A 25847-nucleotide genomic window follows, 5' to 3' on the forward strand; every position below is an offset into this window, starting at 1 on the left:
CTAAAGTTTGTGTGCATGTGTTATAAAGTTTATGGCATGGAAGACGTTTGACATCATTGCATCATCAAAAATGGGAAATTTCTTTTCTAAAAGTACAAATTTCTTCCTGGTTAGAAAACATTACATAATCATTGAAGTAATTTTAGGTACAACTGACATTGCAAAAATATGGTGGTGTTACGCATAATAAAGCATGCATAATTAGTCCAAGTGAATGTGAAATAAAACACTATATACATATTAGTTTGGTATGAATTTGTTTATTGTATGTTATATAACTGAAAAATGTAAAATATCAAAATTAATTGCTCCAAATAAATGCTGCTTTGTTTGTTTTTTTCTTGTCCAAATTCTTGTTTATAGAAGTGTCGAATTTTTATACTTTTATCATGCTTTTAATTTAATAGATATTTTGCAACCGATATTATGCAGGACAATTATCACAATATTTTTATTGTACAAAGAAATCCATCTGCTTTTCAGTATAACTTTGTAGTATATTTTTAGGTGTTCAGGTATACACAAAATTTGTTGTGCTTCTTTAAAGTAGTTTACTGGTAGTTTTGTTAATCATAATGGCAGATGAATCAAGGAGTTATCATAGTGAAGGCACGTCATCTCGAACTACTGCTGCTGCTGATGAAAGAAAAAAGAGGCTGTTTTTCAAAGAGATTCGTTGCATGATGTACGGTTTTGGTGACGATCAAAACCCATACACAGAGTCTGTGGAATTAATAGAAGAACTTGTGATAGAATTTATCACAGATGTGACACAGAAAGCTTCACAGAACGGTCGACCTGGGCGAGTACAAGTAGAAGATATTGTGCATTTAATACAAAAAGATCCTCAAAAATATTCACGAGTCAAAGATTTGTTGACAATGAATGAGGAATTGAAAAAGGCACGAAGGGCGTTTGATGAAGCAAAGTTTTAGACCCTACAGCAAGCCATTCTTTTTGAACATCTGCATATGTTACAGCTCACAGTGTGACAGATTTAATTTTTTCAAACATTGAATAACCAATGAAATAACATTGGCAAATGACAATGTAAACGCAAGATATTTTAAGAGTTGTGTGTGTATTATCTAGACGAGCTAAAAAAAGTGGTGGATTTGTTTATGATGAGTTATGCTGGCCTGTATGTTTGACACGCTTGTAAAATCTGTGTTGTCAAGACTTGTCTTATTCCAGGTAGATGTTGGAAATGAGTGAATTTGCCTGAAGACTTCCGACAAAGCTATTTAAGCCAACATTTTTCAAAAGTTTTATTTTGTAAATATGTAGATTTTGTTTTACTGAGATAGATTTTTCAGTTTGATTATTATCTACGCAAATCACAGTTTATGATGCAATCATTTTTTATGAAAATGGCTCTTGGTTTTTATCTTAAAATCGACACACTGCCTTTGTCATTAATTTGAACTATGTTTTTCAGTCTTTCCCAAGTGCTATTATTTGAATTAATTGGTTAAACTGGGTAATGCTGTTGGGTGAAATTATGAAAAGAATTTTTCTTCTTGCTACAAAGTAAAAGGCTAGGCTGTTGATTTGTTGAATTATATATATAATGCTCTTGGTCAGTGTTTTATTGTGTTTTACATGGGTTGAGAAAAGCGAAATGGCCCGTTTCGGTGAGTCCGATTCGGAGAGTTCCCTATTCGGAGAGTTCCCTATTCGGAGATTTTTTGAAATTTTTTTTGAAAATTATCGGGTACCGTAGCCTAATTATCATTGCCGCTTTTACATCGTATTAACGTCGCTAAAGTTCAAATCGTGCAGAAAAAATAAAAATAAAATGTTTGAACAATTAAATGAAAATTATCGGTACCGTAGCCTAATTATCATTGCCGCTTTTACATCGTTTTAACGTCACTAAACGTTCAAATCGTGCAGAAAAAATAGAAATAAAATGTTAGAACAATTAAATGAAAATTCGTCGGTACCGTAGCCTAATTATCATTGCCGCTTTTACATCGTTTTAACGTCGCTAAACGTTGAAATCGTGCAGAAAAATATAGAAATAAAATGTTTGAACAATTAAATGAAAATTTGTCGGTACCGTAGCCTAATTATCATTGCCGCTTTTACATCGTTTTAACGTCGCTAAACGTTGAAATCGTGCAGAAAAATATAGAAATAAAATGTTTGAACAATTAAATGAAAATTCGTCGGTACCGTAGCCTAATTACCGATCATTGCCGCTTTTACATCAGACTACATCAGACCATAGACCAACTGGCAAGGGCAAATGGAGTAAGATGGTATGGACATGTGATAAGGAGGGAGGAAGGAAGTTTTCTTAGAAAGGCACTAGATCTAAAGGTGGATGGGAAGAGGAAACGCGGTCGTCCAAGAAGAACGTGGAAACAACAAGTGAAGGATGAGTTTAAAAAAGTCGGACTGAAGGAGGAAGATGCAAGGGACAGGGTGAAATGGAGAAAAGGGATTAAGACAATTGCTGCGCGGAAACAATCGGCCACCCCCACTAGTGGGGAACAAACCGACGATGGATTATTATGACATCGTTTTAACGTCACTAAACGTTGAAATCGTGCAGAAAAAAATAGTCGAAGCTTTAGATGAGTGGGGTTTAGACCTAACTAGAGATGTACCGATATATCGGTATCGGTGATATCGGCCATTCTTTGAGTATCGGTATCGGCAAAATTTGGCCGATACTGTGGCCGATACTAAACATGTAAGAAAATGCGTTTGCTGCGGATTTTCTGCAGAAGCAAAGATATAGATTTTTTAAAGTAATAACTAACGTCACATTGATGTAGAAAAATAACAACCTGTTCAAATTTTTGATACCTCACACTCCCATGACTTCATGCGCGCACCTTTTGCCATTGTTTGCTTCCAGTGATTCTTTCACTCAAACACAACGTTTTGTTTCAGCAGTTTTGCGTTGTTCGATTCTTAAGTTGTGAAGGAGACTCAATTTCTCCAATATTTATCATTTGTGTTTCTTTTTTACTCTCAACAGAGGATAAAACCAGGCCAAGACTACCCAGGTAGAAAAAATGTATGATTTTGCATCGTTTTTACGTTGCTAAACGTTTAAAAAAAACCGTGTAACTTGGTTGTTTTTAGTAAGCTGGTTCTTTCAGTTTGTGATTTAATTTCCACCTTTCGTTGTAATAAACTCACCAAGCTTAAACAATGTCATGGCAGAGTAAGTAGGCTCAAAATGAAAGCAATGGGACTACGAATCCTCACTAAACTAATCAATAAATGGTCTTGTTGCGCGTAAGATGACAACCTCATTGTGAAGAAAGGAGCGTTCTTCCCGGCTATCAGCACAAGGCTGAGCACTCACTAGTACAGCGAGCTGTTGCGATTTGCTAACCACAACGGTGTAGCTTCCACGCTAGCCATTTAGACTATCCAGTCAACTACCGGTACTTATATGTTTCTCGGCAGCCGTGTTGTAGCAAGAATTGACATCAACAAGAATTGAAATGGCTAGTGTGGAAGCTACACCATTGTGGTTAGCAAATCGCAACTGCTCGCTGTACTAGTGAGTGCTCAACCTTGTGCTGATAGCCGGGAAGAACACTCCTCTCTTCACAATGAGGTTGTCATCTTAGGCGCAACAAGTCCATTTTGATTATTTAGTGAGGATTCGTAGTCCCATTGCTTTCATTTTGAGCCTACTTATTCTGCCATGACATTGTTTAAGCTTGGTGAGTTTATTACAACGAAATTGGTGGAAATTAAATCACAGACTGATAGAATCAGCTTACTAAAAACAACCAAGTTACACGGGTTTTTTAAACGCTTAGCAAAGTAAAAACGATGCAAAATTATACATTTTTGCTACCTGGGTAGTCTAGGCCTGGCAAAAGCTTTTCACCCAAACGAAAAGCGCCCTTAGGTTGCACATTACTTGTCGCGGAATGGCCCGTTTCGGTGAGTCCGATTCGGTGAGTCCGATTCGGTTAGTTCGATTCGGTGAGTCCGATCCCTTGACGGGGGATTTTTTCAAATTTTTTTTTTAAATTATCGGGTACCATAGCCTAATTATCATTGCCGTTTTAGGGTTAGGGGTTAAGAGTTAAGGTTAGGCGTTAGAAGTTAGGAACTCACCGAATCAGACTCACCGAATCGGACTCACCGAATCGGACTCACCGAATAGTAGCAGACCCACTTGTCGAATAGTTTTTGTACGACTACACAAATGACTTGGTTTACATTTTACATCTTATTATCCATTATGATAGCCTATTTGGAGAGTTTGCGCAAACACTTTATTAATTTTTCAGAAACCCCAATTATGATGTAATGTTTCTTCCCTTATACCCCAGTCCTCAATTACAGTGGCCTTTCATAACTAAAACCTACTATTATGACACAACAATGCGGTTGAAATTGGATTCTTGAATCTTTAATAAATTATGCCAATTGAAAGCTTTTTTTAATAGTTTTTATTAGAGATGTACCGATATATCGGTATCGGTGATATCGGCCATTTTTTGAGTATCGGTATCGGTATCGGCAAAATTTGGCCGATACTGTGGCCGATACTAAACATGTAAAAAAAGGCGTTTGCTGCGGATTTTCTGCGGAAACAAAAATATAGATTTTTTAAAGTAGTAACTAACGTCACATTGAAGTAGAAAAATAACAACCTGTTCAAATTTTTGATACCTCACAGTCCCATGACATCATGCGCGCACCTTTTGGCATTGTTTGCTTCCAGTGATTCTTTCACTCAAACTAAACGTTTTGTTTCGGCAGTTTTGCGTTGTTCGATTCTTAATTTGTGAAGGAGACTCAATTTCTCCAATATTTATCATTTGTGTTTCTTTTTTACTCTCAACAGAGGATAAAACCAGGCCAAGACTACCCAGGTGGCGGGAATGTGTAGTTTTGCATCGTTTTTGCGTTGCTGGACGTTTGAGGGACCCGTGTGGCTTGGTTGTTTTTTGGTGGGCTGGTTCTGTCAGTTTGTGATTTGGTTTCCGCCTTTCGTTGTGGTGGACTCACCAGGCTTGAACAATGTTGTGGCGGAGTGGGTGGGCTCGGGGTGGGGCGGTGGGACTGCAAATCCTCACTGAACTAATCAATAAGTAGTCTTGTTGCGCCTGGGATGGCGGCCTCATTGTGGGGGGGAGTTTCCTTCCCTGCTGTCGGCACGGGGCTGGGCGCTCACTGGTGCGGCGGGCTGTTGCGATTCGCTGGCCATAACGGTGTAGCTTCCACGCTAGCCATTTAGACCATCCAATCAACTATATGTTTCTCGGCAGCCGTTTTGTAGCAAGAATTGACATCGACAAGAATTGAAATGGCTAGTGTGGAAGCGGCCTCATTGTTGGGGGGTCGCGGCAGCTCACTGTGCTGGTGAGTGCTCAGCCTTGTGCCAGGGGGGACGCTCCTTTCTTCGCAATGAGGTTGTCATCTTGGGTGCAACAAGACCATTTTGATTGGTTTGGTGAGGATTCGTGGTCCCATTGCTTTCTTTTTGGGGCTACTTATTCTGTCGTGACATTGTTTGGGCTTGGTGAGTTTGTTGCGGCTAAGGGTGGAAGTTGAATCGCCGACTGGTGGAGCCGGCTTGCTGGGGGCAGCCGAGTTGCACGGGTTTTTTGAGCATTTGGCGGGGTGGGAGTGATGCAGAATTGTGCATTTTTGCTACCTGGGTAGTCTTGGCCTGGTAAAAGCTTTTCAACCAAACAACAAGCGCCCTTAGGTTGCACATTACTTGTCGAATAGTTTTTTGTACGACTACACAAATCACTTGGTTTACATTTTACATCTTATTATCAATTATGATAGCCTATTTGGAGAGTTTGCGCAAACACTTTATTAATTTTTCAGAAACCCCAATTATGATGTAATGTTTCTTCCCTTATACCCCAATCATCAATTACGGTGGCTTTTCATTACTAAAACCTACTATTATGACACAACAATGCGATTGAGATTGGATTCTTGAATCTTTAATAAATTATGCCAATTTAAAGCTTTTTTTAATAGTTTTATGCAAATAAGGTAAAACTTAGCATTTGATATAATTCCTTGCAAATACCAAAATTGCTTCTTTTTGTAACACCAAAGTATCGGCCAAAATATCGGTATCAGTATCGGTATCGGCCTAAAAAAGTGATATCGGTATCGGCCAAAATATTGGTATCGGTACATCTCTAGTTTTTATGCAAATAAGGTATATAAAACTTAGCATTTGATATAATTCCTTGCAAATACCAAAATTGCTTCTTTTTGTAACACCAAAGTATCGGCCAAAATATCGGTATCAGTATCGGTATCGGCCTAAAAAAGTGATATCGGTATCGGCCAAAATATTGGTATCGGTACATCTCTAGACCTAACCATTGAGATCTTAAGACTAAAAACTAAAAAGCGAATTAAATATATTTTTGAACTATTAATGTTTGCTCAGATAAAATTGACATGTATCCTGCGTCGCCTTCTGCATGCAAACTTAGAATATATTAGAATCCTCAACTATTACAAAATTCTAAATCCAACGACACCTTCTGTTTATTTACAGTAGAGAATTTTGTATTTTATTCCACAATATCGTTTCTTTTGCATTCTTGCATTTTATCCAGTGTTTACTGTTTACCTTTGAGTGCCTTCCCAGACGGCAAAATCCGTCATTTTTACATTGATTCAAGGTCTGCAGACGTTCGAATCAATGTAAAAATGACGAATTTTGTTGTCTGGGTTTGTTCAAAATATGTTTTTACATCAAAACAACAGTTTTCATGATTAACAATAGGAGTTAATGAGATAATAAAGTCTCAGCGAAAACGTGTCAACTAAAAAAAGACAGTTGCCAAATTGCGTTTGGCATAAAAGATGAAGTTAAAACCTAAGTGGCAGTTTAGAGTAAACCTGGGTTTCGGCGTTACATGACCTGGAATTCCTTTGGTTAGTTCCTTTGTTAGACCCTCAGTTGATGTTACTTGATCATGGCAGAGGAATCGATTAGTACGCAACGCAAAGGTGAGGTTTTTCTACATGATGGCTACATGTTTCAACTAGAAAGATATAGTGCAGACAGGCTTAAGAAATACTGGCGTTGTACTCGATGTGATGAGAAATGCAAGGCTCGCATCCACTCTTGTGCGGCAACAAATCAGGTAATAATGTGTGTTGTGATGTAAACGTTTTAACGTTCGCATTTTGTCGCTTCTACCTTTGCTATGTTGACGTGTATTGTTTTTGATATGATGGTCACAAATAAAAACAATTCAACTGACATGACAAATTTTCCTTTAATTGTTCAAACATTTTATTTCTATTTTTTTCTGCACGATTTGAACGTTTAGCGACGTTAAAACGATGTAAAAGTGGCAATGATAATTAGGCTACGGTTCCCGATAATTTTCAAAAAAAATGTCAAAAAATCTCTGAATAGGGCACTCTCCGAATAGGGAACTCTCTGAATCGGACTCACCGAATAGTAGCAGACCCTGAGAAAAGATGCTACTGCAATGTTAACATGCTTTATTCTTTTTTCTATTTCATTCCCCCAAGTGTGTTTCTAGTTAAAGACCATTCATTGCATTGACATTTCATTAATGTTGATATGATCAAGTTCTAATCTTCAGCAACCATTGGTGAGCAGTAATCGTGCGCATTTCACGAAATTGCGCATGTTACGATAGTTCAACAAACTTGCAGCAGACGAACATCAAACATAAAAGCAGCTACAAAACTTTTTAAGTTTTCAGTCATCTTTTTCATTTGTACAAGAATTATTGTTTCCGTATGTACAAGATATAAAATTACATACTTTTGTCGATGACTTGATCTAGGTGAAATATACATTTTTTGATTGATATACACAAGAAACATCTTTCATAATTATGTCCTCCTGCAAAACCACAATCTCTAATAAGTAATATTTTAATGATTTTATCATTTACCTTGCTGCCAAAGATAGAAATAGTAAGCATGGTTATAACAACATTATATACTTTGCTTATTTTGTTTCTTTGTTGTCAAAATGATGTTGTTCAATAAATCTTTAGGGAAATAATCAAGTTTTGCAAGTTTAATATTGCTTTGTGTATGGTAGTGTTTCTGGATTCTCAAGAAAGTTTGTTATGACATATATGAGTTAATTTGACCTTTATGTTGTACGATGATTGCTAGTTGTCATGCTCAGTCTAAACTCTAAACAAAGAAAAATGTGGTGAGATAATCAACCGTTTACAAAATTAGCACAGAAAGCTCGGATTTTGTGTATGCCACTTTCTGATTTAAAATAGCTTTTATTTGGCCATTGGAATTTCGATTGGATGAATGATCAAAACTAGTCGATGCAAAAGTATATAAATGATTTGTTGATGGTGTTTATTGTAATGTATATTCATTCACATTATCTTTTTTTTTGCATTTTTACAGTTTATTATTTAGGTTTGTTAATAGATTAAAACGTTTTCATAAAATGAATGGTCATAGTGCCATCCCAGATAAAACCGAAACAACAGAATCAATACGAAAACAGATTCAAAGGTATGTTAACTGTCTATTGGATGATGGAAAAATTACACGGAAAAAGGGCTTAATTGACCTCAGAAAAGAAACCATTTCAAAACAGCTGGGGGGCACTCTGCTTCAAGACATTGCTAACGAAGTTCTCAAACCAACATTGAAATGTTTATCAGATGTTTCAGAGAAAAACAGAGAGTTAGCCATCATGTTTGTGTCTGACTATATTTCAGCTATTCCTTCCCCAGAAGAAACATTTCATTATGTAATACCGACTCTAGTTCTGCGATTAGGTCAAGAAGAAATTGTTGAACCATCTGAAGAAATGCGACTTCGCTTACATGAAGACATATTGCTGCCATGCGTTGAGTACGGTGGGAAAAAGATAGCTGGTTACCTCGATGAACTTATACAAATTCTCCAAAGAACGATATTAGATCCTTATGCTGAAGTAAAAAAGTCCAGCTGCAAAATTACCAGCAAAGTTGCTCGTATCATACCTGAATACTTTCATATGCAATCAGAATCTCTTATTAAGCCACTGATGATGTCAATTACTCATCAACATTCCAAAGTTAGTGTCTTTATAACATTACTTTTGGATGGATCATTTCTTGCAATAGGCTAATGATTGTTTAATAAACGTGGAAATTTATACAAAATTTACAGTTAAAATGAGTACGGTACTATAGCCGTTTTTGTTCATCTGATATGTGCCACTGGAGTGGCTTTACTTAGCGAAATAGTTTATTATTTCCATTAATAACACAAGCCAACACACTTTTTGTGTCAGCATAGTAAATGTTATTCTAGGGTATATTTTGGGTGCTGAATTCAAAAATCACATCAGATTTTTTGTATCACATCAGGATTTTATGATATCTGAATGCTGTTTTGGTAAAAATGGGTAAAATCGACTCCTGATCTATATTGGTAGACTATGGCGTTTCATGGAATTTGAACTCTTTTTTGTCAACAAGGTCTGTGATAAAGTCTAAATTCATCACGATAAAGTCTACACAAGATATACAAACATAACATTAATGAAAACATTGAGGTATTTCAAGACCTGTTTTATTTTTTTAATTTTATTGAAGTGTGGTAACTTGAACCCAATTCTTCAAAGTTTATCTGCTAACACTAAACGTTCAACGTCATTTTTTTTTTTACAACAAGAGTAGGCTACATTGTTATTTTTTTTCGTGTTAAGAAGTAGGTTTGGTGGCTTTGCAAATCCCCAATACATATTATAAAACCTTTTGGTTTTGCCATCTTTTCCTTTTGTTGGTGCTACAGTTGTGTGTTTGTAATGGACTAATGTCATTCGCTATTATGTTTGCGCCAGCAAAGAAAAATAAAATTGAAGAACTTGAATAGAATAGACACTTAAAAATAGGTTCAATTCTACAGAAAAAAGGAAATTCACATGCACATTTGGGAAACGTTATTCTGGACAAACTTTCCCTTGCATGATTTTTGTGAATGTTGTGAGTAGATTTAGGATTTCCATTGATCTATCGTCTTAGGTTTTCCACACAAGCTTTACATGCAGCATGTGTGGAGCCCATGATTTGTCCTGATCACCCAGGCGAATTTTAAAGTGTGTAAGATGTGCTTGTTTCACAAAACTTGTTATGGTTTGCCTTTGGTTAGGAACAGTAGCCTATAACTGCTACATATTATAATTTATGTAACAAGAACATCAGGGTCATTTTCACACTTTTTTTGAAGATGTCATTCTGCTACTTATTCACACCACAAACATAATTAACACCTTGCTAATATGAAAAAATCTGAATACATGAAAATTCAAGTAAGAATGAGTCAAAGACAAGTTTCACATAAGCTTAAATCTCCACGTTCAGCGAAAAAGATAAAACCGATGTTATGATATATATCAAAAAGTAGAATGGTACTAAGCATTCAGGTGAAAGTGAATGTAACCCTGCCTGTAAGGGGTGGTTTATGGACAGTTCTCAGAAGGTACATAAGTTAGATGGTCTACCATAGACAGATGGTCCACTAGCCAGATGGTCTAGGTGACTCTTTTTGACCAGTGGACTATCTAGCTAGGGAGCTTCTGACTAGTGTACCTTCTGAAGGTAGGTCGGTCACTCCAATAGTCATGGTGTCATCATACATCTCCAAATGTTACAAAATAAAATCATTTCCGTGAATATGACAAATTTTCAAACACTATTGGCTCATAAGGTCTTTATAAAACAGTAACAGTAAGAGAAAATTCGGCCAAAAAGCCAATATTATGAGAAAAAATATCATGCAAAAATCTCAAAAACCTGATGTGATGGGTAAAATCTGATGTGATTTTTGAAATCAGCAGCCTCAATATACCCCAAATCACATCTTACATTGCAGACACAAAATTTTTTATCTTTTTTGTTGGCCTGTGTAATTTTTAGGTTCGCGCTGCTGTCATTGCGGCCACTGCTGATGTCATACAATACGGAAGTGGTAAGAACGTCGATGATGTCATATCTCATTTGGCCCAAAGATTTTTCGACCCTTCTTCACAGGTGATTGTGTATTTTGATTGTATGTGACAGCAGTTAAGTTTGTTCCAAACTCAGATATTTAAAAAAAAAGCCGAACTGTTTTTTGAAAGGAAACAAACCTACATCAGCGTTTGATAGAAACAATTAGCTGCACTTGGTGTTGTTTCCAGCAGTAGTTGCAACGTTCATCTGATGAAGGCAAGAGTGCTGCACTATAACTTCGTAAATCTTATTGTGCATGTTATTCGCTCTGAGGATGTGCATCGTCATGGTGCGCGAAACATCAGTGAAGCTAAAACAACTTGTATGTTTCTACTTTTACTTTCATATTCATCAGACGAACGTTGCAACTAGTGCTAGAAACAATAATATTCCTGATGAACACCCAAACTTTTCAACATGCACTTAGTGTCTTGTTCTGCAGCATGCATTATACTTTTTCAAAATGACTCAATCAAATAAGTTGACAGAAAGTGTTGAGATGAAAATTGCTATTCGATTTTATAAACTCAACAAAGGTGACTGAACCATCTTGAGCAAACTTTAATTTATTTAGTTCATAATAATAATCTATTCACAACTAACTTTTTGGCATGTTGTTTTATGTGCAACGTTACAGTTAGCACTTAGCAGTTGTAAACCAATAGGTCTATGTCTGAAAATAATTTTTATAACTAAAAAACTTGTGTGCGCATCTACTCTAACTCTTACAGCAGTACTCTTCAATTTCATTAACGTTTAAATCCACTACTTGTACTGTAGACTGTAGTGAACATTTTACTATGGAAAACACGAAACGTAATGATACCGGTATGTAAAGATTTAAATTTCCACTCTTAGTGAATAACTTCCTTTTGGCATAGGTACGGATGTGTGTGACCCGCATGATAGGACGATGGTTGCTGGAGCTCCCAGACCGATATTCATTCTTTTATAAATTTATTCCTCTCATTCTGACCAGCTTAAGTGACGAAATGCCAGATATCAGGTAAACTTTTCATTTCCAATCAGGGTTGAGAAAAACCCAGGTTTTTTTGGGTTTTATTGTTTTTTTTAAAAAAAGATGCAAAAAAGGTAGATTCGTGCTTATTTCACCTCAAAACTACTTTTTACGAATGAAGTGCCTTTCACTCACAGTACATGCTTGCATAACTCAATAAAATAATGCACTAAGGCTGTTGTTGCTTGAATGTTGCATCCTCCATTAATTTCAAGATCAAGTTGGATGTTGCATCATCCACTGATTTCTATACAAAGTTGATGCTACCGTGGAGTGGTAGAAATCACATTATTGCATCATTTGCTTTAGATTTGAAGGCAAGAAGCATTTATGCCATCATGTTTAAATATTTTTTATCATTTATATATTATATATAGTAATGGATGAGCAATTGAGCGATTGCGTGGCCATTTAGGCAAATGCTCTGAAACAGCCATGCATTAGAATCCAGAATCTGTAATTGGTAAATAGCCTCCTAAATTGCATTTCACATCATATATACACTACAGACTACAGTAGAGTAGTACTTTCACCAGATTAACTATAAGGAACCACACGGCATTTAACATTTATGTTATCAGATTATAATCCATTAAAATTGAACATAAACTATAAGCTACAAACGTTTTCGGCCATACACATACACACGTTAGCCCTTATAGTTATAGCCCTTATAGTTTATGTTCAATTTTAATGGATTATGTTAAATGCCGTGTGGTTGCTTGGTTGTATATTTCTGTGGTTGAAGAAAGTGACCTCTTTACCAAAATTGTATTAACTATAAGGCCTTTTTGCATAAATGAGTTTTAGTGTAGTATACACAAAGTGGCATTACTTGATTTTTGTGTACTGTAAAATATCCACTGCGTTTTCAGTTTATTATTGGAAATTTACTTCACAATCACATCCGCAAGTCCTAATTTAAAGTTTGTTTTAAGTGCCTTGTAGTGTTTTTGTTCATTTTTTTAATTTTCTAATAAAAACTGGACAAATATGATGCTCTGGGTTTTTTATGGGTTTTTTTGGGTTTTTTTAAGTGGGCTTTTTTAAAAAAACCCACCCGGGTTTTTTTGGGTCGGATAAAATACCGACAACCCTGTTTCCAATACCGTACGTTCAAAGCAATTACTGAATCTTTCTATGATTGCTGATGGTTTACCATGTCTCCTTTATCATACATACCAAATTACCAATATTGGGAAAATTCTTAACTCTGTTTTTTGCTGGTTGCGTATCTTTTTGGCGCGCTGCTTTGCAACGGTAACTTTGATTGGTATTAATACTTTCATTTAGAGAAACCACATAGGGTCACGCGGGGTCAAACGGGACACTTTTTCAGTTTTTTGAATGCCACATAAAACCTATGATGAAATTAAAAAAAAAAGTATTTACCACAGAGCATTACACCTTTCAGCAATGAAATAAGACATTTTTCAAAAAAATTGAAAACTTGCAAAAACATAAAAAAATGTGCTAAGCTGGGGTAGGTGTGGCCCATTTGACCCCATCAGCTGTGGGGTCAAATGGGCCACAACTTCTATACGTCTAAATGGTAAGGAAAGAACTTTAATTTTGCTATTTTATCACAGACCTGTTGGGTGGCATGTATTTTGTTCAAGTGATGCTCAACAATTTTAGCAATAAAGGCCTTCTCTTTTCAGATAAAGGTAGAACACATAATTTGCACTGCTCTTTTTTGCAACTAAAATTGAACGATATGAATAAGGAAACATTTTACAAATGTTCAATTTTAAACGGGCAGTCATAAACAGAGTAAAAAGGGCCAAGTCAAACAGCAGGGTCTATAGTTGACAATTGAAATAGGATACTATACAATAGGGTGATTCATAAATTGGGGAAAAGTTAAAACTTTGAAATTCAAGTCTGACACCCTCTCGCATCGTGTCAATACCTGAAAAAATAATCCTGTCAAATTTTTGGGGCAATTGAAAACATTTTTAAGGTTGCTACCTACTTTGAAAGCTTCACGGAATACACTAGTAGCAACACGGGATTACATGATAGGAATATAATGACAAAATTACTCAAAATTAATTAGTTCAGTGTTGACAGATGTCCAGAATGTTATTAGTTGTAGTTATTGCATCAGTGTAGACTTATTCCTATCTGGATACAGCTGTCTGAAGGTTTAGACTGTCATGAGGAGGAACTGCTTTTGCTCTTTGTCATTGGTGTGCAGAAAATTGTATTCGCACATCATGCTCAAATTTGTATTCGCCACACCACATTCAGTTATGTCATTCACAACTCTCATGCCAAGTAGAGTCGATTTTGTAGCAATGTGGGTGTCATTGGGTTCCTAAAGAGTTGGGTCTTGACTCAAAAAATCAAAATGCAGTTCAATAATTTTTAAAAATCGTGTGTTGTTTGCTGTGATGAAGTCCTGCAGTTCTTTCCTATTGACAGTCATCAAGTCCACAATGGCACGTTTAGAAGGGTTCTCAAATCTTGGACTTTTCAAAGGCTTTACCACTTTCAGTTTTATGCTTTCTATTTTCTTTTTGCTCAAGAAGAAAAGGCATGTCTAGAGCTAATCATGCAACCAACAGCTAAGTCTAATAGTAATAATAGGCCTGTTTACCTAAAAAGTACCATATAAATTAAATAGAAATAAAAAAGTTATGCAAGTGAGCTATAACTTGTCAAAAAGCCAATGTGGCCCATTTGACCCCATTTTATTTAAACAGAAAAATTACAAAAAGTAAAAAAGTGGGACGATTAATATTTTCAACATACTAATTCAGCATTCTGGGGTGTATGCTGTTCAGTAAATTTTCATTCCAGCCTAATTAGTTTTTGTGGTATACCAAAGTTTTTTTGGTAAATTTTCAAATTTTAGTATTTTCACATTTTTTGGCCATTTTTTGCATCATCTGAAGTATATTTTCCAAATGTAGATCTGTGTTTGTTTTACATGATGCAAATCTATGGGAAAGCAGCTTTAAAATGAGCTATTAACTTCCGATTTTAGAAAAGAATAAGTAGGAAAAAAATGTGATAAGTAAACAGAGTAACAGAATGGCCCGTTTGCCCCCGCGTCCCATTTGACCCCGCTTGACCCTAGGTTTTTATAATTTATAAAAATGGTTATGTGACTCTAGCAAAAAACCTAATTCCTGTTTTGTTTTATTTCTATGTTCTTGTTTTCACTGCTTCATCCCTCTCAAAATGCTATTGGTATCGTTGATCACCAAAGAGTTTGGGTGTGAAGGTTGTAATGAAACTCTCACGTATTTTTTTCTGATAATTGTGTTGCATTCATTTGTACAGAGAAGAAGCTAAGCGGTTGTGGGACAAAGCCGGGAAGTTGTATGAAGAGGAAAACGAAAACGATTTAAAAGATAAGTTGGATTTTGGCCAACCTCTACCCTTATTGTACCCAAAAGGAGGTGATACCTTATTTGATTTTTTTGACTATGTTTAATTGCGTTGGTTTGAAACCAGTATTGCTTATTATTGCGATGCATCAATGACGCCAGTAGGCTCATCGTTTCTGGTTTGTACATTTAAAAATATATACGTATATCAACATACTTACTATACTTATAATTCCATAAGCTTCTGCATTTTTATTGATGACTTGTCTTATTAAATAAGATAGATAGTTTTGTGCCCGTGCCAGCTCAAACACACCTACAACCCAGTTACCCAAACAACTATTTATGCGCCGTTACACCTTCCCATTGATTGATTATATCACGAATTGTAGCTACAGTAGTACTATTTTTTTCATCGCTGACATACTGATGGCGTAAAGTAAGGTTATGGCTTACGACATGTAACTTTGACATATTATGACCTGCACAAGTTGGTGAAATTGTTGATTAGATGGTTGAGGTTTATTCTTTGCTAAGCAAATAACATGCATCACTATCTGAAAAGGAAGTTTTTCCTATTTTCTATTGTGTCAGCAAGGAAAACTGACGTAAATTGAGAAATTGCGAACTTGATTTACCTTGCTCAATTGGCAAACCTTACCACCATAATATTTATTGCATTGCAGTGGAAAGACCTTGCCTTGGCTGCCGGGAGCTTGTTCATCGCAACTTGAGCAAGCTGACGACCGCGATCATACGCGACCTTGGAGATTGGGTGGCAGAAACCCGTGTGAAGACATCGCAGCTAACCTACGAGCTACTTCTCCATGCTGAGGAATACACCACACAACATATGCAGCCTCTGGTTCAAGCCCTTATAAAAGCGTGTGCGGACGACCAGCCTGTGGTTGTAGAGTCGGTAAGAATGATGTTTTTTTATGTTACTAAACAATACAAGTAGAGTTGAAAATAGTAGATTTTTATCTTAATTCACTGTATATTTTATATTTTTTCCTGATGCAACAGTACTTAAAAGATGTAAAAAAAAGTTTCATTTCTTTAAAAAAGTTTAAAGCGTTTGATGAATAAAATATGTTCTCCCGAATCTCAGTCTTTTAGTCCTTTGCACTTGATGCACTATTTTTATCAAGTTTTTTTTATACTTATTCTAAACGATTGATAACAATATTGTCAATTATATTATCATTAACTAGGTACATCTACTATTTCTTCCAGGCTTTGAGATGCAGCAACTTAATAGGAGCGTTTGTGAAGCCAGAAGTCTTCTCTAATATCCTGATTCAAAACGTACAGCTGCATTATGGGGCTCCTCCGCCTTTGCAGGTTTGACAAACCGACTTAAACTACATGAGTGCTGCAATTACTGCTGCATCCGAATCTAAAGTTATATGTAGTGTTTTAATCGCAACCAGATTTTTAGATCCATTATTAAAAAGGTGTTATTTTGCCAAAAAGTTGAATTTTGTGTAAAGGAGGCTGGTATGACTTCCCGGCTTGTTGGTTGTTGCGCTGCGCCATTCCACCTCAGTTTAAGACTTCAAGGGTTGAAGACTTTGAAGACTTGAAGACTTGAAGACTTGAAGACTTGAAGACTTGAAGACTTGAAGACTTGAAGACTTGAAGACTTGAAGACTTGAAGACTTGAAGACTTGAAGACTTGAAGACTTGAAGACTTGAAGACTTGAAGACTTGAAGACTTGAAGACTTGAAGACTTGAAGACTTGAAGACTTGAAGACTTGAAGACTTGAAGACTTGAAGACTTGAAGACTTGAAGACTTGAAGACTTGAAGACTTGAAGACTTGAAGACTTGAAGACTTGAAGACTTGAAGACTTGAAGACTTGAAGACTTGAAGACTTGAAGACTTGAAGACTTGAAGACTTGAAGACTTGAAGACTTGAAGACTTGAAGACTTGAAGACTTGAAGACTTGAAGACTTGAAGACTTGAAGACTTGAAGACTTGAAGACTTGAAGACTTGAAGACTTGAAGACTTGAAGACTTGAAGACTTGAAGACTTGAAGACTTGAAGACTTGAAGACTTGAAGACTTGAAGACTTGAAGACTTGAAGACTTGAAGACTTGAAGACTTGAAGACTTGAAGACTTGAAGACTTGAAGACTTGAAGACTTGAAGACTTGAAGACTTGAAGACTTGAAGACTTGAAGACTTGAAGACTTGAAGACTTGAAGACTTGAAGACGTTGAAGGGTTGAAGACTTCAGTTTAAGACTCAGTTTAAGATTCAAATCTTCAATTATCAAGCAGAAGTGTAGGTACGACAAACAACACCCAGTGAACCTAATGCTATTCTTCTTGCTCCAGATCTTAGCTGGAACAATACGAGGCTGCAGTGATGATGTTTTGGGAGACAGACTTTCAGAGATTCTTCATCTATTGGTTTCACCTGAAGTCTGCCAAGCTTCTGAAAAGGTTACCTCATAATCTATGTGTTAGGATTTTAATGACACCGAAGCATTGTTGCGCTTCATACCATTTTTTTTACAAGTAGATACATTAATTTAATAAATTAACCGTCTCAGTTATGTAATGTATTTTAAGTGATGTGCTTTTGAAATAGGGTTTCACTTTATTTCTTCATCTGATATTCCATAATCTCTTGACGATTTCACAGCATCTTTGCAGCATTAAGAAGTACGTGACAGAAGTTTTGGTTTGCATTAGAACTAAACATTTCAAATAAAAACTTTGCAGTCCGACTACCACCTGGCACTTCTAGAGTGCGTGGATGCTATTACCACGACTTGTAGTTCCCGGATGGAGTCTATTAGTCTTCCACTGTTCACTGTCCTCATCACTGTGTTGGCTCTCAGCAAAGAGGAGGATGTCGAAGCTAAGGTAGGCAAGCTAAAGATGCACTAGCCACTTCTTTTTTCACTCATAATCATGTGTTTAACTAATTGAGCTGTCTGAGTTATTACAGATATCTCTTATTCTCAGCGCAGCCGCATAGAGGCGCAGCTGAGTTGGCCTGTATTTTTAATCTGAATTCATTTCTTCAATGCTGAATGCATTGAAGTTCAATTGAAGTTCGTTGAATGAAGTGGAACGTAGTTCAGCCTCATTTATTAAGTCTTCTAGGCGATACCCTGAAGAAAAGCAGACACCCCCGTACCACTTATGAAATACGTGCGATGCAATCACAAAATAAAGAGCCTAAAATGTAGACCACTGAAGACACTGGGAACGTGTCGAAAACTGAACTGTTTCCACCTTCAGTACGAGTAAGTGAAAACAATCCCTGGTGCCGCTACGTTTTAAATTACATTGCGGATGACGTCACTGCAACATACGTCATCAAGACGATACCTTACTGGTATTCTGTTGTTGCAGTGTAACATTGCCCTGGCCACCATGGCTTTAACTATTGGAATAGAAACCAAGGATTTATATGTGAAACACACGAGAGAGGTCTTGGACTCGATGAAGTCTTCGTACGAAGAATGGACAATGTATTCCATTGAGCAACTTGTCTTTGATACCCTGCTATGCAGAGCTGGTATGTGAATTGTGATCTTCTTGTGTGTATGTCGGGTTGTTATCAGAAATGCAAGAGTTTCCTACAAGCTTGTGCAGATTGGATGGCTCTCATGTGTGTTTTCTATTTCAATTGGAATATGTTGTCATGAAACCTTCGTTTTCTTTCCCAGCTCAGTTTGTTCTCATCACCTTCCTCTCTAGTTTGTAAGTGAATCCGTCGTGAATTATGGAAGTTTATATACCAAACCGTAATGCAATGTTGTGCGAAAAATAATTCTTAGAATAAACAAAGAGCTCGAATCCTGTAGTTTTTATGTAGCATTGTTTACAAATGGTCTATGTATTATTCGGCGTTGTTTATATATATAGATTTATTCATCTACTATTACTTCTGCAAATATCCACACGAATTGAAGCAAACTAACCTTTTTTAACTGTCACTTTACATTTCTTTGATGAAATACGATCTGTTTTTATCGAAATATTTGACGAAATCCAGGTCCAGTCATTGGTGAGTTGTTGGACGAGGTGATGCCTATGTTGGAGGCCAACTTACAACAAGAAAAGGAACCAGAACTAAAACTTAAATTCTTTACTCTGCTTTCAAAGCTTCTCATGAATTCGACTGATACCGTTGATTCAAAAAGGTGATTGCTATGTTTACTAGTTTGATGTGTCAATCTAGAATTTAGCTACATCTTTGTTTTGTGGAGATTTATGTCCCAGACAGCAAATCAGTCGTTTTTTGCATTGATTCAAACGTCTACAGACAACGTTGAATCAATGTAAAAAACGACTGATTTGCTGTTCGAGGCTGGGTTCTTGATCTCGATGTGTCGTGCGCATAGAAACAAAATTTGATTACTGCAGTTCGCGGTTTGTTTGAACAATTTTGACGTGTAAGATAAATCTTATATTCCATCAAATCATCATAATGTCATCTCGCTTGTGGGGCAAATGGTGGCATTTTCTTAAATGGTCGAGTTTTTTAAACTCCAATTGCAGGCGAAAAAAATCACCTTTAGGTCAAAAACTCAAAACAATATAAACTTACCCGCCAGATGGCGTCTACGAGCATATTGATGTAGTTTTGTTGTGAGTCGATTTAAAACTAAAAACAATTTTTGCTTGCAAATGTGACAACTAATTTTAAGGAGGGAAGGTCTCATCACTCAAAATTGATGGATTTGAAGATTAGATATTTTTCTGTATCATAAACAGGTGATAGATCTTCGGCAGAGAGTTTGTCTTGTTGTACCATAAGCATACGAAGCCGAGTAATTTAATCAGATATAACATATTTACGTTTATTTTTAACATTTACAGAAAGCAAAAACTACATTAAGACAAGTTTCACATCGAACGCTTTCGACGTCATATTATGATGTGATGGTACACTTCAAGTGATCGGTTTGACGCCGTTTTGATGCAGTTACTTTTGAATTTTTGTGTATATTGTTGAGTGTTGAGCTGTCAGAAGCACAGTGCTGTTTTTTCCTTTTGATAAATTTATTTTTTAATCACTGTATTTTGTTCATATGTAGATACCTGTATAATTGTTATTCCTGAAGAATCAGGCATTGTCCCAGCCATATTGCGTAGGGAAAATCACGTGAGTAGTCTGGTTTTACAAGCTATGTCAAGGGGTGACCACCTCTTCAACCAGATTGTCCTAAACTCGCACTTCCAACAGCCCCAGTGCTTGAAATCTCCACGCCCTTTTTTCCGCCATGCTGCAGCTGCAACTTCCACATTTCCGAAGTTTGGAACAGTGAATGGAAAGAAGTAGCGAGACCAATTCAATTTACAGTCCTTCCCAATACCAATACAGGTAATACACCACCTGAAGCAGAACTACTTCGGGAGGAATAAGTGAAGCTCGATCGCTTGGAAACTGAGTTGGGCCGTTTCAAAAGTAACATGTTTCAACGGGCCTCATCGACACACCATCTTGTGCTTGACATGTGATTAAGATTTTCAGACTGCATACGACATTATCTACCAATATCCTCTATATACCGACCCCAGGATAGACAGTTAGACATGTAGACCTAACAACGCACGATGAACACACAATCCATTAGCTGCTGCGCCTGGATATAACAACGTGACCTGCGGCCTCAAACGCAAGAAGGGGACATCCTGTGATATCGAAAACGTTCGATGTGAAACTTGTTTCAACGTAGTATTTTTTTTTCTAAATGTTAAAAATAAACGGGGATATTTTTAATTGTGGTTGCCTTACACGGCTTCGTATGCTTGTGGTACAACATAAACAGATCATAGACAATACTACTGCTACTCCACGATTTAATATTCTCCTGTTCCCCGTATTGCGAGGTTGGACGCCAGCGTATGCCTACTCTGTCTGATGGCATTTCTCCGTCGACCGATGCGAGATCTGCCTGCCGTAATCCTCTTGAACGTTGTCGAGCCAGAGAGGATCAGCTTGTGACAGATCTCGGCTCTCAGGACCGGGTGGTATCGAGAAATGCCACAATAGAATGAAGGTTGTACGGAAATCTCTTATAATACAAGCACGCATTCTTCTTGGGTATTAAAACGAACGACGTTTAATTTTCAGCAAGTTTTCATCAACTCACGTTGAAACGATGGTTTACAAGATGATAGCTCCAAATCTAGTTTGGAAGGCAGGTCGTAAGCATGGTGCCGTCCGCACTATAACAGTTGCCACCTTCTGGGCTCTGCTGCGCAGTGGGCTCGTGAGCAACGACTCGGCCTGCCAAATGTTTCCCACACTTCAGCCGAGGCTTATTTCAACTTTGGAAGATGACGTCAAATCTACAAGACTCACTACAGTGAAAGTTTTGACAAGGTTTGTATTGTAAATCGTACGTTTAACCTGTTTGCTGAAAGATACCTTCACATATGCAGCTTATTAAATGCCAACGTGTGATATATTGTTTGAAAAATAAATGTTAACTCGATTTGAGTGCAGTAAGTTTTCATAAAATCTTTCATTTACTTGTGATTCGTTGGCTGGCAAACGCTAGCCAAGAGAAAGCATCCCTTCATTGACAAGAATCTTGCGTGAAAAAGATAGTGCTGTAACCAGACTTTAGTTTTATTCAACTTGCAATCACAATTCTGTAAAATATATAATCAAACAAAAATCACCACACTCCAATTTACAAACTCAAGCCGTAACCCGCAATCAAGATTTCCAACAGTGAATTCCAATCATGTCAGGCCATGTCGCAATCAACTGCTTCCGGCATTGCAGCACAACCTGGTTTCTAATCAGATCACTTTGTGAACGCCATAGTTTGTTATTCTCTTATGCCAGAAATTTTCCTCAGGTTGTTCAACATATGCGGGACGAACCTCAGCGTCGACGAAATCCTTCATAAGGTCTACATGGAGTTACTCAAGCGTATGGATGACGCAAGTGACGAAATTCGCCTTGCTGTAACGAAAACTTTTCTTCAATATTTCAAGGTCATATTTCTTTCGAACTTGTTCTTGCTTTTCAACGACTGATTTGCTGTTTGAGTTTTTCAGTTAAAAACCTTTTTTTCAATTTGCGGTTGCCTGTCGCTCGATTGGATTATCAATGTCGCATTTTCTCCACAGTGCTTTCCTTCGGATTACGATACGAGCCTGTATAAGGCCCATCTCGAGTGTCTCTATGAAGGTCTGTTGGTGCACATGGACGACCCTAACCATGAAATACAATTAGCGGTACAAGGTATGGCACCAGTATAATATGTCAAGGTAGTCGTTGCTTACACCCTACGATACGATTACACTACAATATTACACCCTACGATCTGAAGTACCCTCTTTCTGTTTTCCTGCATAAATTATTGGTTTCAGTTTATAACTTAGTTTTTTAACTTTGTTTGATTCCCCCCCCCCCCCCCCCCGTTTGGACAGGAACAAACATGCAACTCTTTTACGTGCATCCCTATCGCAACAGGATGTGCAGCATTCATTGCATATTTTTTTATGGGCTAGAAAACGATTTTCACATCTACTCACACATAACTGAACAAATGGATTCGCGTATTCAACCTCCAAATATTTTAGCGACAAATTGGTGGTTTTGAATGTTGATGTTTTCAGTTCAGTTGGGCGCGTTTTGTAATGTAAATAATTGGCTGGCTTTTCCGAGAACGAAGTGTGTCTACCTATCTACCTTTGTGGATCAACATGCAGATTTCATCACTCCAAACATGCACGCACGCATGTATTTTCATTGGCTTCTGTGAGGTTATTTACTTGAGAATGGAAGCTACTTTTACCTGTCGTGTCCCAGACAGCAATTCAATTGTTTTTTACAGTTACTCAACGTTTGCAGACGTTGAATCGATGTAAAAAATCATTGATTGCTGTCTGGATAATCTGCAGAGCTATAGAAACTTCTCGTATTTTGACATTAGATCATTACTATGGGTATGCTTCATATGTTTACTTTGCACGCGTTTCTTGTTATGACTTTAACTTTTTAAATAGCATCGCAAAAACCACCCAGCCAATTCCTACGTCAAAAGAACGACTTTGTGTCGGTATTTGTGGCATTTCTTGATGAATTGAATGCTGTATCTTGCGTGGGTAGCGACAAAGAGACGCCATTTGTAAAAAGCGTCCAATTAAAAGTCAAATTTCTTCGTACTTGAGATTTTTTTGTTCTGCTAAGTACTTATTGCGCGGTTTTAAAACGAGCAAAATTCCATGCCTGACATGTTTATCTGAAAAAAGAAATAACATCCGGTTTGGAAAACGTTTCGACTGTGACCAATAGAATGGTCCGATACAAGTTTTTAATATTTGCAAAAAACAATAACATTTACAATAATCTACGCTTGAGCATTATGAGCAATGAAAAGACATTCAATTTTTACTCCACATGAACCCAATCCCATCCCATCATTAACTTGCAGTGTTTTCTGTAGACGTCTTGAAAGTAGGAGGGAATCTTTCACCCGCCATTTTACAGCAAGAAATCGAAAAGGTGAAGCACAAGCACAGGACGACAGCTTACTGCGACCAGCTGCTAAAGCATTTTGGAAAATAACATTTCTGTCAATGCAGCACATTTGGAACATTCATAGGTTGCAACGTTTACATGCTTAAAAGAGCCGCTTACACTTCAATTGCAAGAAGATAACTAGAACAGATGTAGCTGCTATTTGTTGTTGGGCTATTTCCAATTTCACTTAAGTGTCACAATACCGCGTATAATTAATTGATGCTTTTCGAATTGTATCGACTGTCATAGAATTTGATGTAATCTTTTTCCGTTTGGTAGTTGCATTTTTTAAAATAAAGAAGTACAGTATTTTTACATTGCAGTGATTGAAATGTTTGTGAAAAATAAAATTAGGAAAGAACTGTGAAACCTTCCTTTAGAACTAAGTTTATATCCCGCGTCTATGGTTCGAGTGGTGGGATGGTCGATTGAGCAAAGTGCTTGGCATCCAACGATACGGTCTTGGTTCGACATCCGGCTGCCGCTTTGATATCTTGCTTGTGCCCTAAGTTAAGTGGCCAAGTTCATTAATCCTTGGTTTGGACTAGAAGGCATGGAAGCTAGAGTCGGACTTCGTGTCCACCTTTAAGCATGTCGTTGAATGTTATCAAAGACACAGGCGCGTACTCCCGATAGGTGTCGCACCAAAGTCCCTTTAAGCGTCGTCTGCCGCTCTCGTCACTGGGCAACGTAACCGATGACTTGGATGGGATAATCACTCGACTTTACCTTAACCCTAATAATTTGCAGTGTTGACTTATAAGTTAACTGTGTTTTAACTTTACACTAGTTGCAGAAGAATTGCTACAGTTTGAAATTGTTGTTTGCGTGTAGCCTACAAAAGAATAACTTTCATAACAAAACACAGGCAACAGCCACTGCACTTGCTTTTTCTTGTTGGAAACGATATGTCCAGATAGCCTACTTCACGGAAAAAAGTACCGTATTGCAAAATTTTTTGGTTAAAGTCCAACTTTTAATAGGATTAACTTTAGTTGCTGAACAAACAGTGGCCTATTTTGCCCTACAATATGGCTTCAGGCTCATTTCTCAGCGACACCATTGTGTGAACAAGTTGCGGTTGTTCAAGGTAGCTGTTCGATTGCCTGCAACGTGTCATGGGAAATTTTCAGTGATGTCATATACGTCACGCGTGATTGCGTTACTGCATTACATTGGCATAATGGTACACGTTAAAGTGCCTACCCATGTGTTCTGGCATACAGTAGTTGGTTTCCAAACTTCATTAGAGTTAATTAGGTTAGGCCTAGATCAGGGGTCACCAACTGGCGGGCCGCATGCGGCCCGCCACGCTGTTATGTGCGGCCCGCGGAAGGTATCAGCTCACAAATATAACCAAAAAATTTTTCTTGAGTTAAAGAGCATGAAGGCAAAAAATACTTTCCGGGAAGCATATTTTCGCTTTGCATACGATTCCACCAACCGACCAATCAGATTGTAGTTCTAGATAGGGGTCGTTTAAAGTTATTCCAATGCGATGTCCAGCCACACTGTCCCAGGGGTTGATTAAAACGTCTGTTTTCGAATTTTGAAAATGTCTGTGAGCATAGGCTTGCTTATTTTAAGTTTGTAAATGTCCTGTAAACACTAGTGTGCGTTTCACCGTTATTGGGTTTCACGAGCAGTGTTCCTTTATGCAAGTTTTTGTTGGCAAAATAGGTCGGTGTGCCAACTCAATTTATAATAAATTGGAAAAATATTATATATAAATTTAAAGACTTTTTATGGTATTATGAAAGTGTTTAGCTTGGTACTGCAAAATGTTGTTAATCAACAATTTTTGCCATACTGACAAGCACCGCAAGTGACATTTGTCTAATAATAATCAAGGAAAGAGGATTTTATAGACTCTCACAAAAAGGATGAAAAACCAACTTATTGCTTTTTTAGAGGGAACACTGTTCATGAGTTACGATAGAAACGTTTTTTTCTGTGATTTGCACATGCGTTGGTTTCATGGTGCCTGGTTTCTTTTTCCCTGTTATTGAAA

The 25847-nt window shown here is 37.1% G+C and overlaps 2 protein-coding genes across 2 annotated transcripts; both read left to right on the top strand.

Moving 5' to 3' along the window:
- Window positions 1–516: 516 nt before the first annotated feature.
- On the top strand, window positions 517–935 carry LOC145786386 (transcription initiation factor TFIID subunit 13-like). The gene has a single exon (XM_082598031.1). It carries the CDS (start codon window positions 576–578, stop codon window positions 933–935), a length of 360 nt encoding a protein of 119 aa, XP_082454157.1. The 5' UTR covers window positions 517–575.
- A 7454-nt stretch (window positions 936–8389) lies between these two features.
- On the top strand, window positions 8390–24192 carry LOC145786538 (dynein axonemal assembly factor 5-like). The gene is made up of 14 exons (XM_082598208.1): window positions 8390–9046; window positions 10893–11006; window positions 11849–11973; window positions 15277–15395; window positions 16010–16242; window positions 16560–16667; window positions 17668–17775; window positions 18058–18201; window positions 18697–18862; window positions 19343–19490; window positions 21428–21679; window positions 22164–22302; window positions 22438–22552; window positions 23760–24192. The coding sequence occupies exons 1-14, from the start codon at window positions 8429–8431 to the stop codon at window positions 23879–23881; spliced, it is 2511 nt and encodes an 836-aa protein (XP_082454334.1). The 5' UTR covers window positions 8390–8428; the 3' UTR covers window positions 23882–24192.
- Window positions 24193–25847: the final 1655 nt, after the last annotated feature.

Source organism: Aplidium turbinatum, chromosome 17, assembly GCF_918807975.1.
Source record: "Aplidium turbinatum chromosome 17, kaAplTurb1.1, whole genome shotgun sequence".
Taxonomy (NCBI): domain Eukaryota; kingdom Metazoa; phylum Chordata; class Ascidiacea; order Aplousobranchia; family Polyclinidae; genus Aplidium; species Aplidium turbinatum.